Source organism: Nyctereutes procyonoides, unplaced genomic scaffold (genome assembly GCF_905146905.1).
Source record: "Nyctereutes procyonoides isolate TBG_1078 unplaced genomic scaffold, NYPRO_anot_genome, whole genome shotgun sequence".
NCBI lineage: Eukaryota > Metazoa > Chordata > Mammalia > Carnivora > Canidae > Nyctereutes > Nyctereutes procyonoides.
Genome location: NW_026575159.1, coordinates 39,433,145 through 39,446,399, shown reverse-complemented (window position 1 = coordinate 39,446,399; position 13,255 = coordinate 39,433,145). Strand labels below are relative to the sequence as shown.

Sequence of the window (13,255 nt, the reverse complement as noted above, 5' to 3'; positions counted from 1 at the left end):
AATTAGATTTAAATGAGGTCATGGCATGGGGGTCCTGATGATGGAATTAGAGCCATGTAAGGACACAGCAAGAAGGCAGTCATATGCAAGCCAGGAAAGGAGCTTTCACCAGAACCCAACCATGCTGACTAGTAGTCTCAAGCTCCCTGCCCCCAGAACTGTGAGAAAATAAATTCCTGATATGTAAGCCACACAGTGTGTGGTATTTTGTTATAGCATCCTAGGCTGACTAACAAATTCACTGAAAATACCAAAGGTCTAATATCAAGAAACCTCTGTTGTGAGACGCTTGAGTGGCTCAGTGGTTGAACGTCTGCCTTTGGCTCAGGGCATGATCCCAGGGTCCTGGGATTGAGTTCCACTCCCTGCAGGGAGCCTGCTTCTCCCTCTGTCTATGTATCTGCCTCTCTCTCTCTCTCTCTCTCTCTCTCTCAGTCTCTCACAAATAAATAAATAAAATGTTAACAAAAAAAAAAGAAAGAAAGAAAGAAAGAAAGAAAGAAAGAAAGAAAGAAAGAAAGAAAGAAAGAAAGAAAGAAAGAAAAGAAACCTCTGTTGTAGTCCATTTTTGTTACTGATTGGCAAGGAAAAGCCAAAATATACAAACATCCTAGACACTAAAAAGAAGACAATTCTCCTTATTGGCAGTTATTTGAGTATTAATCAGAATGAGAAAAGAAAAAAAAAAGAGCATCAGAAAGAAAAGAAAACATTTTCAGTTTGCCTCCAACCCACCTTCCAGGTTTACTTTCCCTGACCTCTTACTTTTCTTTTTTTTTTTTTTAATTTTTATTTATTTATGATAGTCACAGAGAGAGAGAGAAAGAGGCAGAGACACAGGCAGAGGGAGAAGCAGGCTCCATGCACCGGGAGCCCGATGTGGGATTCGATCCCGGGTCTCCAGGATCGCGCCCTGGGCCAAAGGCAGGCGCCAAACCGCTATGCCACCCAGGGATCCCTGACCTCTTACTTTTCTGACCTGAGGTTTCACGACCTCCTCCTGAGCTACATTTTACTGGTTAGGACAGAATCACTTCATAGCCAGCTCTGCCCAGGATGCCAACCCATGTGGACCATATTCCTCAGAAAACTGGCTTCTCTTTGGGTTTGGCCAACGTGCAGTCCCAGTAAAAGATCAGAGAGAGGGAGAGGAAGGAGAGAAGAGACTACTTGTTTCTTTATTCCCCTGACTCCTTCCCTGCAAGGTTGCCGCAAATTAACTGTGTGTGTGTGCTCTCAGCAGAGCTCAGGGCTTCTTTCAAGATGGCCAACTCTCTCTCCCTGTAGTTCTAGTATTTGATCCCTTGTTCCCCATGGCCTGGGCACGGTAACAATTTGGGTGCTACTAAGCCCCCTTACCCACCCTCCTTTGAACTTTTGAGTGGATCCCCTGGATACTCAACTTTGAAAATAGCCTCTGGAAAATCAAACAAATAAACAGACAAAAAACATTATTCAAACTGCCCTATTTCTGTGTGTGTGCTATATGCTTCCTGTTGGGACATCAATCAATACACATATTTTTATTCATAAAGTACTTCTTCCCTCTAATTCAGGGGCCTGAATGTTGCTGCCCCTCTGTTAGTTCCCGTTACGAAGGCAGAAGAAATAAACTGTTCGCTAATATTTTGCTCTAACAGCACTTTATTTTAAAAGCACACACAGCCCACATATATATCACAATTCAGTACAAGCATCACATATCAAGGACAGCAGCTGACATACAGCAGTCAATAATCATGTTAAATTTCTATTAAACAACTTGAGAAGTTTTTTTTTTCAATGTAACAATGCTATTAAAGATTTATATTTTGAAATAGTAAACAACAACAATAAAGATACCTTTAGGTATATTAGTTTGGCTAAGTATCCTGGAAGAAAAAGTACTGAAGACATGAACAACATATGTCTCATTTTCCTTCAGAAATGTAGTCTTCTTTCTTTATATTTCTATAGTCTTGAATATTTAATTTGCCTTACTATATAAATTTTTTTAATTTTTTTTATTTGGTAAACATAAACATACAAAGGAGTCATTTACAAGGCCACATAAACAGGTATTTTCTTCCAAAGTATTCAATTGAAAAATGTTTTACAGAGAAAACAAAGCTATTATCTCAATGGTAGGTAACATTTCTTTGTTAGCAGTTACCAGACAATTCATAAGAGAAATATCCTCAAGTGAGTTATAAAGGTCAATCCCTTGTGAACTGAAATAAATTTTCAAGTTCAATTTTAAACAAGATTTTTAATTACCAAGATAGACCATCTAGGGATAACTTGAAATTGAAAAGCCAAAACCTCAAGTTAGTTGATTTTTTTTATAGAAAATTTAACTCCTCCCTCAAAGAAAATCTTATACATCATTTCCCATAAATGAAAAACTAATTATATCACCATATTAGCAGCATCTGAATGTTTTCCTCAATATTTGAAAATATCTAAACACTATGAATAATATTTTGGGCCTAAATTTCTAGTTAATTATCCTTCTGGAAACTTTTAGAGAATAATAATGAAGAATGATTACAAAACAGTTTACTTGATACTTGTTGAACATTTGTTTATGTTAACCATAGATTTTCAAAGCCAAATGAAAAGGTAAAAGCTACTTTTTTTAACATAGGATCATTTCATCTCATCTAAGTCAAATAAATTTTTAAAAGAAAGCATACTATAGTACATAATATAGTGTACAAAACATATTAATCTGTTTGGGCAGCTATAGCAAAATACCACAGACTGGGTGGTACACCCAGCAAACCCAACACCCAACAAAAATTCAATTCTCACAGTTCTGGAAATTGGAAGTTTGAGATCAGGGTACCAACCTAATTATGTGAGGGCCCTCTTTAGGGTTGCAGACTTTTATATCTTCACTAGATGTAAGGACTAGGGATCTCTCTGGACCCCTTTTTATAAGGGTATTAATCCTATTCAGAAAGCTACACCCTTATGACGTAAGTACCTCCAAATCCCCACCTACTAGTATCATGACGTCAAACATCAGGATTTCAACATATGCTTTTTTGGGAGGATCCCAAACATTCAGACCACAGTACAAAGTATAACAGATTTGGAGTTGGATGGGAGAGGCAAATGTTTACTATTTTTCCCTGTATATATCAATAATCATTCCTTCCTGGTAATCAATTTTCCCCATGTATAAAAACAACTTGTCAAAATTAATTCAGTCACCATTTAACACAAGAAGTAGGTAAGGTGTCAGAGCTCATAAATTTTTCTAATTTAAAATGGCAAATTTAAAAAGGCAAAAAAATAAAAATAAAAAAGTTAGTAAATTCAGTTCTCCACACAACCTAAAGTGACAATGAAAGCAGTACTAATAATAATTGCCTTGCCTCACAGCTTCCTAAAATCAGGCCACATAAACTACAGAAAAATCAAGCTCTTTGGCTTATTCTTTCAAAGACTGGGCCTAAAAATGGCTTTAATATTTAATAAATATTTCTTGAGTGCCTACTCTGTGCCAAACACTGCTCTAAGAATTGAGAATGGCTAATATTAAGAAACAAAACAGCATAGAGGCCCCGACTCTCGTGGAGTTCATACTGACTTGGAAAGGGATTATTTACACTAAATGTAAATTCTCTTATTGTATAACTGTAGCTGTTTTTTCTCCTTTTTCACTATAGATTAAGAACCTTGGCTGCCATCCCATGTCAAAATGTCTCTTTATTCCAGACTATATGTTCTTTTGGTAGCCGTATTATGTATGGCAGTATTTCAGATATTTTCTGATATGCTTATAATTTCATGAATTGTTAAAAAAAAATCTGTAAAATAGCCATACAAATACATTTTTATTTTACTTTAAGTAACCGAGTTAATAATGTTAAATAATAAATACCAATAAGAATAACAATTCGGTCACAGGATTTATCATGATAAATGCTTTGAATGCAACCATATGTCCAAAGAAGGGGAAAAAAAAGAGACATGGAAATATTATATAAATTCATGAGCATGGGATAAAATCAATTAAATGTTAAAGAATTTAGATAACCTTTTTTATAATCAAACGCCTGAAGTCTGTAATCCAGGCTTTTGGACCCATCCTTCAAACCTCCCTTGAGGAGACATGACAGGCTGGCTGTGTGGGCTCTGTAAACCCTGGATACAAAAACATGGTTGGCCAAAGTAGAGAATATGTGAAGGACAATGAGCCTGCCTCTGACAGACAGGCCCCCAGGCTAATCCAGGTAGGCATAATACAGGGGAACAGGAAAAACTAGAGCCTTGATATTAAAGACCAGAAAAAAGAATAACCAAGAAAATCATGTCCCCAGAAGGCACAGATCTGCAACACACAGTATTACCTCCCCCATTCATGTAGCTCATCACAGAATCAATTTTATAGGTAAATATTCTCTCCACATTTGTCGACTTGAAGACAGGTTTTCATTTTTCTACTAAAATTTCTGTTCTTCAAACTAGATTTCTGCAATCACTCAATCCCTCCTTACATAACGTTTCCAAAGTCAATAATAATACAATTAATAAGTTCAGGGCCTTACCAAATAAACAGCCCCAGTGTAACTCACTCTGTTGATGACATGTCTCTTAAGTTCTCATCTATTTAAACATTTAGACTGTCTCTCCCATAATTATCATGCATCAGTTTACAATCTAAAATTTTAAATCAAATTTTAAATGAAACAAAAAGAAAATATAAGTTCACATAAGAACAGGAGGGAAGAATGTACCTTTAATTTGGATCCATGAGGGACAAGTAGAGATTTATTCTGCTTTGGTGGGATATAGAGCTCCCACTTCCCATAATCCAGTTTTTTATATGGGTATGAAAATGGATTCCAGTCATCTAAAAAAAATTAGAAAAGATCAGTTAACAACAGCATGGTAGGACTAATATTTAATGAATTTCAAGCAAGGCGGAATATGCTGCCTACTTGTACAGAATCAAATTGCCTAAGATGTTAAGTTTTCTAGGGTGTTAGGCAACATACTCTACTAGCTATTTAGGAAAAAAAGCAAGCTATTTTTTTTATTTTTAAGAAATGTATTTGAAAGTTTGCCTTTTGCATCTTAAAATTAAAAATCACAACATTTTAATTGTCCTTCCAATTCTGTTATGTCCATCAATAAACAGAATGTAAAAGAAAATAATGGGTCCTCGTATAGAAAACAGTATCAACAATGGAAGTTAATATGAAAAAACAACGTATTCTTGGTGATTAGAGAAGGCACATCTCAGGTTAGAAAAAATTATGAAAAATAATTACAATCATATTACATTTATTCAAATCTACAGATGTAAGACAGAACTGAGTTAAAAAGCTAAAGAAATGGAGAAGAGCAAGAATGGGAGGAGGTTACAAACTATAGGGAGCAAAGGTAAAGTAGATCGCAGATCCTGGAGGAAAGCCAAAATGAAGAATAACAGATCCATGCACATGTGAAAACAGAATCAGTAAGTAAAGGACATACCACTTAATAAGCGGTGCTATGACAATTGGCTATCCTTATGTAAAAAGAAAAAAAAAGAAAGGAAGAAATAAATAATCTCTACCTAATACTATACCCAAGAATCATTTGAGCACCGACTGATGTTTAAATATGATAGGCAAAACTGCAAAATGTTTACGAGAAAATACAGGGAAATATGTATATAATCTCAAGTATAAAAAGTGTTTTTTTTAAACAAGATACAAACATAAAAATTAGGAACAAGCCTGATAAATTTGAACAGTAAAATTATAAATTTATCTTCACAGATAGATGCATAGATAGAATGACATACATTCTGTGTATGGGAGAATACATTTATAATGAATATATCAAGAAAGAATATCCAAAATATATGAAAAATGTCTATAACTCAACAAGAAAAAGAAAACACACCAAAAGAAAAATGACAAAGACATTTGACAGAGGACACATAAATGGCCAAGGAACATGTAATTATACTCAAGCTCACTTGTAATTAGGGAAACACAAATTAAAAGAACAGTGAGACTCCATTTACCACCCGTTGGATTAGCAAAATTTAAGAGTCTGAAAATATCAGGTAGTTAGCAAGGATATAAAATAACACAGCAACTGAGAGTATAAATTGGTAAAACAACTTGGCACTGTACAGAAAAGTGGAAGATACATTCACTCGAAAGACCAACCATCCTCCCCCTAAGGTAACAGCCTGGAGAAATTCTGACAAATGTGCACAAGACAGCATTCACAAATGCTTGGTAAAGAACTGTTTGTAATAGCAAAAGATGGAAGCCATCAAATTGTAAGTCAGACAAGTAAATACGTACACTGGTATAATTAAACAATGGAATGCTATAAGATAATATAGACTAAATGAAACAGAACAAATATATATGGGCAAATAGCTAAAGCATAAAAGTTAATTTTAAAAGGGTACAGAAGAATACCATTCATATGAAGTTGAAAAAATATGCAAAAGAGTATTATGTAACACTTATGGATATATATGCATATAGTAAAAATATCAAAAGAAAAGTGAGTATGTTAAACATCAAATTCTATGGTTGATCTCCACTGGGTAAAGGAAAATGAACACAGGAAGCTTCAATAATATCTGGAGTAGTTTATAACTTACGGGAGGTGGTGTATAGAGATGCTTATTACATTATTTCTGATTTGTTTATACCTAAAATATTTCACTGTAATGCCATTCTTCTGTAGTGCCATGATATTAGATTCTCAGCGGAGGAGGTAATAAAAGAATCCGGAAGCTTGTTTTATGCCATGATTTCCTTCTTTACACACCAACTCTTTCACTCCCATCAGTTCCAAGGATCTTCACCCCCAGACAGTTTAAATGTTGAGGACAGAGTGGGTGTAAGAAACAATATTTAAATAAAGACCCTTCTAAACATTTCCCTACTCCTCATTATTACAACATTCTGAAAATGTCTTAAGATTTATATTTAAAAACAGTCAACAGGCTCCATGTTCCTAAATTCTCTGCTCCTAAAATCTCAAATGTATCTGATCTACATACGGTGTGACATTCCTTCACCAAAGCAAAGAATTCAGGGCATAATTAGAAAACAAAACAAAAAAAGCCTGAAATACAAATATCTAGGTACTGTAATACTTCATACATTTACTGAATTTCTTTTTAAGCTAGTCACTTAAGACAATTAATAAACTTAAGACAAGCTGGAGATCTTTTCCTGGTTAGTTAGATCTGAAAATAAAGGGTACAGTTCATTAGTTCATTCATTAAATATGAACTGAATGCTTAACAGGCCCTGCTCAATGCCAAACTCAAAATTAGTGTTCAGAATGACAGTCATATCGTCTCAAGAAAATGTTAAACTGAGTAACAGTACACCAAAATGAATAAATTTATAATTTGCAGATTCACTAAAAACTCAACTATAAATAAGATTGTGTTACTTTGAAAGTGAATCTTCAATTATATGGGTAATTTACATATGCAGATTTATTTAAAAGCTGTTTTCAGTAATGTAAAAATCAATGTGCTTTTGAATATCAGTTTAACTGGTTCTTCAACTTGCAGTCCCTTGAGTTTTAAGGTCTATTTAAACAAGTATTAATATTTATATAAAGAAAATATTTTTACTGAATCACATTTTCCTTTTATAAGATCTTAAAGTTCTAACTCTCCTAAAGCACATGTTGACTATTTGTAATTCTACACTCTGAATTTCTTTATCATCTTCAAGAGTCTTTTTTTTTATTAACACCTCTCCTACTCATGAAAACTCAGGTGTTTACTTTTAATGCAGTTATTCAATGGACTGTTATTAATGTGTATAGATAATGTTTTCTATAATATTCTCATCAAGAGATCACTTGGTTAAAATGTTTGTCTCACTGGTCATGAATAAAAATTTGAAGTATTTTATCTAGAAAAGTAATATTAAAGTTTCAAAATGTTGACATATTAACTCATTTTCCTTTCTATGTCTCATTTCTCACCATAATACAGACATAGCTAGGTTCAAGGGTTAGGAACACCCAAAACAATGAGTTTACTTATTCTAATTTTGGTCAAATTTCAAGATCATGGTTCCTGCCTACATAAATTATTTTATTATTAACATTTTTAAGACACTTGATATTTATCAAGTTATGATGACATGACACATTTTTAATGTTAATAGGTATTTTATTATTAACAGGCCAAAATTTATCATCATATTTGATAATGTAAAAGATTCTGTTTGTCCATAGACTTGAGACCAGCAGAAAAAATTCAAATCAAGATATGGAAAAGAAACAATGTGTGATGCACAGTTTAATATGAACTGCAAACACACATTCGGTACAGGCCATCAAACATTAATGTAAAGTCACTGCATCAGGAGAACAGATTCTATATTTATCTCAAACCCAACAACCTTTCTTTTTCTATGTAATAGCCCTCACATAAAATTCTTAAATGTCAACCTCCTTCAAATATTTCCAAACTCTTTAACTCACAGTGAAGTATTTTTCTTCATCAGCACTTAGCTACCTCATTTCTGTAGAATTCTTGAGTTTCATACAAAATTTCCTTCTGTATGGTTGGAATTGTCCCAACTTACTATGTAGAGCCTTACATCTTGAATACGGATGCTAGTGTGCTACAGAACATGGTCCACACTTTGGCCAATCCCTGCCACACAGACTTCACCCAGCAGTGATGTAGATCTCAGGTGAATGCAGCAGATAAGTCTAATAATATAAAGCCACCACCTGTATGGCACATTTCAATCATTTTCCATCTGAGTGGATATCCCTTATGTCAAAACAGTTGTAGAATATTTGGAATATCACCTCCTCAAAACAACAAAACACCCTTCCTCATCATACAGTATTAACTATTTCAAGTTGATATCATGAAGAGTTTACATAGATTTATGCAAAGTTAGCTTGCCAAATGGAAGTTTTAGGGACTTCTCTTGTGCCAAGAGAGCATCTGTTCTGTTCCCAAGAAATCACAATGTTCAGAACTGAAGCTTCCTATGGCATTGCGCCTACTTAGGATTATGGGAGGACCACACAGCCTTTATAAGCGGAAGACAGTGGTCCTTTCTGATGTAAACCCCTGTGACTTTTTGATCTCCTTTCTTTCTCCCCCAGATAATTCTTTCCCTTAATTGGGTGCCTGGGAACAATCATTCTTCAACTTCTTCTGGCAGCTGGTACCCTGGGGACAAGCTTATTAAAACTTCCAGCATTATTTCTTTGGGAAAATCCTCTTAACATATATTAGTTAAGGCTACCACTTCTTTTCAAAACCAAAATCTTTGCAATATCTGCAAAGATAGATGATACAACAGAACACCTCTTAGAACTGAGTTTTGAGTGGTAGGCTCTGAACAGAGCAATAAATGGAGAGGAGGGGGCCCAGCTAGGAAGGGGCACTTCAAGCAGAGCAGCCTTGCTTTCACATGTCTTATGTAGTTTTCATACTGGAGTTTTCCACAGTCTATTTTGAGGTATCTGAATGGTTTATACTATTAAAAATAAATAGATTGGTAAATTAGTAGCTGGATTAATTACCACCAAACTGGGCCATAAAGTACACCACATTTTTAATTTTATTTCAATGAAACTAGAAATAAATGAAAATATTTGAAAAAAGTATATAATACCCACCACCACTGAATTCTTCCCAAATAATAACAGGAGAAAAGAGAATAATCAAAAGTTATAATTATTGCCTGTTTTTTATTTTTTTAAGATTTTATTTATTCATGAGAGACAGAGAGTGGGGGGGGGGGCAGAGAGGCAGAGACACAGGCAGAGGGAGAAGCAGAAGCAGGCTCCATGCAGGGAGCCCAATGCAGAACTCAATCCCAGGACTCCAGGATCATGCCCTGAGCTGAAGTCAGGACGCTTAACCACTAAGCCACCTAGGCATCCCTATAGCCTGTTTTAAAAAGAAATGAGAACACTGTGTATCAAAAACTATCTCTTATAGCTGGGACAATAATGAGAGACAACTTTTTCATGTTGGTTCCTCATCTGATCACAGAACACAGAAAATGATTCAAATGTCTATTTTCTGAATTCTCCGAATTCTGGCCATGAGTACTATTCTAGATGTACTGAAGAGAAATTAATTTATTGCATACAGTGGATCTTTTGGGCCTTAAGGCCACATTCTCTTAGTGATCCCTGGTTGAGCGAGGCTGGCATTGCCTTGTTAAAATTATAATCCCCAGTATTGATGAGGATATGGGTAATGGAGCATGCTCATGTGCTGCTAGTGGAAATATGAAGTGCTCTGTTTGAAGTGCCCTTTCCTAACTGGGCCCCCACCTCACCAGTTATTGTTCCGTTCAGAGCCTACCACTCAAAACTCAGTTCTAAAAAGTGTTCTGATGTATGATCTGCCTTTGTAGATATTCCATATCCTTGAAAAATATTTGTTTTAAATCCTCCATTTATTTTTAGTTTACTTGATTTAGTACAAGTTAAGAAAATACTAATTTCCATCATGGCAATTGAGTCTAAAAACCTATCCAATTTCTAGCAGTTCTTGCCATCTATACTTGACCAAAAGTAAATGTTACTTGGGACCTAGGGATAATGGCATTTATCTTTGCTGTGACTTCTATTATTGATTTCTATGCCATTTTACCTGGGTTTGTTTTTGGTCTGGAATTGACTATCCTTTTATTTTATAATCTTTAAGTGACAGTAAAGCAGGGGGAAATGAATAGTTAAACCTAGGAAGTGGTACAATATTTGCTTAAAAAGAACATAGGAAAAAACAAAATAGGACAGGGAAAGAATGGGAGAAAGGTAGTAATCCATTACAATTAATCATCAGAGGCAGCAATATCATCCCATAGGCAAAGAATGCCCTTGATTATGTTTTAACTGACTAGTATATTGAACTGTATTCCTCCAGGTCAGTAAACATCTGGAGCTGAGTAGAGAGGCTCTCTTAGAGCCCATACTTAAGCTCATTCTTATGTGCTTATCACTATGGATCACAACTTAACCCATTTCTGACTTCCCTAGGTTTAGCACATATTTGAGCTTAGAAACTCTTCTCTACACAACACCATCTTCCACCTTAAGATATTCTACCTGAACTGGCCCCTGGGGTGGATGCATGACAGAGATCTACAGTAATCAGGAAAGCAATTATACAAGTGACCCTTCTGACACTATAGCCACTTTCAAAAGTATACCAATGAAAGCAAAATAATATTTTCTACTATGTTCAGCAATGTAACAATCCAGGTGTCTGTGATCAAGTGATTTTCGACAAAGATGGCCAAGATCATTCAATGGGGGAAAGAATAGTCTTTTCAATAGATAGTACAAGGACAACTGCATCTCTACATACAGTAGGATATATCTGGACCCTTACTGCAAAACATGCACAAAACTAACTCAAAATGAATCAAAGACTAAAATATAGGGGTTCTTGGGTGGCTCAATCTTCAACTTTTGATTTTGGCTCAGGTCATGATCTCAGGGTCATGGACTTGAGCCCTGAGCTGGGCTCTGAATTCAGCAGAGTCAGCTTGTCCCTCTCCTCTCACTCTTTCTTCATCTCAAGTAAGTAAAATCTTTTTTTTTTTTTTTCAGACTTAAATGTAAGAGCTAAAGCTATAAAGTTCATAGAAGAAAACACAGGGGTAAGTACAATTCACAATTCAATTCTTAAATATGGCACCACAAGTACCAGTAACAAAAGAAAAACATGATATATTGGACTTCTTCAAAAGTAAAAATTTTCTGTGTCAAAGGACACTATCAAGAAAGTGAAATATAACCTACAGAATGGGAGAAAATATTTGCATATCATATATCTATTAAGAGACTTAGGTCTAGAACATGCAGAGAACATTTACAACTTAAAAAGATAACCAATTTTTTTAATGAGCAAAGATCTATTCAGATAAAGATATATCTTTCTACAAGGAAGGTATAGAAATAGCAAATAAACACATGAAACGTTGTTCAACCTCATTTGTCAGTAGGAAAATGCAATCAAAACCACAATGAGATATCACTTCATTCACAATGGGATGACAACAGTCAAAATGATAGATAATATTTATTGGTGATGGTGTGGGTAAATTGGAAATCTCATCTACTGCTGGTGGAAATGTAAAACCGCACAGCCACCTTGGAAAACAGTCTGAAAGTTCCTCAAAAAGCTAAAGATATAGTTACTATTTAACTCAACAATTCCATTCCTAGTTATATACCCAAGAGAAATTAAAAACATATATCCATATAAAAACTTGTATATGGATGTTCATAGCATTACTCATGATAGTCAAAGGTAAACATATACATGTCAATTAATTAAGAAATAGATAAAGAAAATTTTGCATATTGATACAGTAGAATATTACTTGGCCATTTAGAGGAACTACTGATAACATGCTACAACATGGAACCTTGAAAACATCATGCTAAGTGTATGAAGCCAGGCACAAAAGACCACGTATAATTACATTTATACAAAATATCGAGGATAGGCAAATTTATATAAAGTATTAGTTGCCTAGGGCTAGAGGAGGGATAGAAGAATTATGAGATGATAGTTGTAGGATACAGGGTTTCTTATGGGGTGGTGAATATTTTCTAAAATTGTGGCTATGGTTGCACAACACTATTTTTAATACACTAAAAACCACAGAATTGTACACTTTAAGTAATTAAGTTATATAGTATATGAATTCTATCTCAATAAAGTTGTTAAAAAATAATACATATTTTAAAGGTCAGATAGCCTTTATCTGTTCATTTTTACTGAGCTTTTGCCCTACACTAAGATCAGATTGTATCAGAGATATCAAGGGAAAGACTATGTAGGGAGACATATATAAAAATTTAATGCTGAGAAGATAAGTTTGGTCAATAAGTAGAATAAAGAGTCAAGTTGGATAGTTGAAGACTTCTTTGAAGAGAAAATGATTAAACGTTTCAAGGCTTCACAAAGGTAGAACAACTTGACGATATGAGAAGATAGGTGGAAAACAGGCTTTTGAGAAAAAAAAAAGATGTATCTTCTTCTGGAGCCCAGATTAGCAAGATTTATGGATTATTACCAAAATAAATATACAAGCTGCTGCTGCTGCTGTTAGAACCTACGTTGGACTCTGGAAGAGCCTATAAAGAAAATAAATCTATAAAACTATCACAAAACCCACTCTCTTAAAAAAGATGGTTTGAGTAGAGGCTGTTTCAAATGATACAGGAATGGAGAGTTTTATTGTGATAGAGGTAATAAAAGTCATTACATTAACAAAAAAGAGGA

General features: G+C 34.6%; 1 protein-coding gene across 1 annotated transcript in view; it reads right to left on the bottom strand.

The window, feature by feature from the left end:
- The window catches only part of GBE1 (1,4-alpha-glucan branching enzyme 1), a 262,520-nt gene that overhangs the window by 176,323 nt on the left and 72,942 nt on the right, over positions 1-13,255 (bottom strand). The window contains exon 4 of the mRNA XM_055314062.1: positions 4,728-4,843. Coding sequence (XP_055170037.1) covers positions 4,728-4,843 — 116 coding nt within the window. The remainder of the gene's footprint in view (positions 1-4,727; positions 4,844-13,255) is intronic.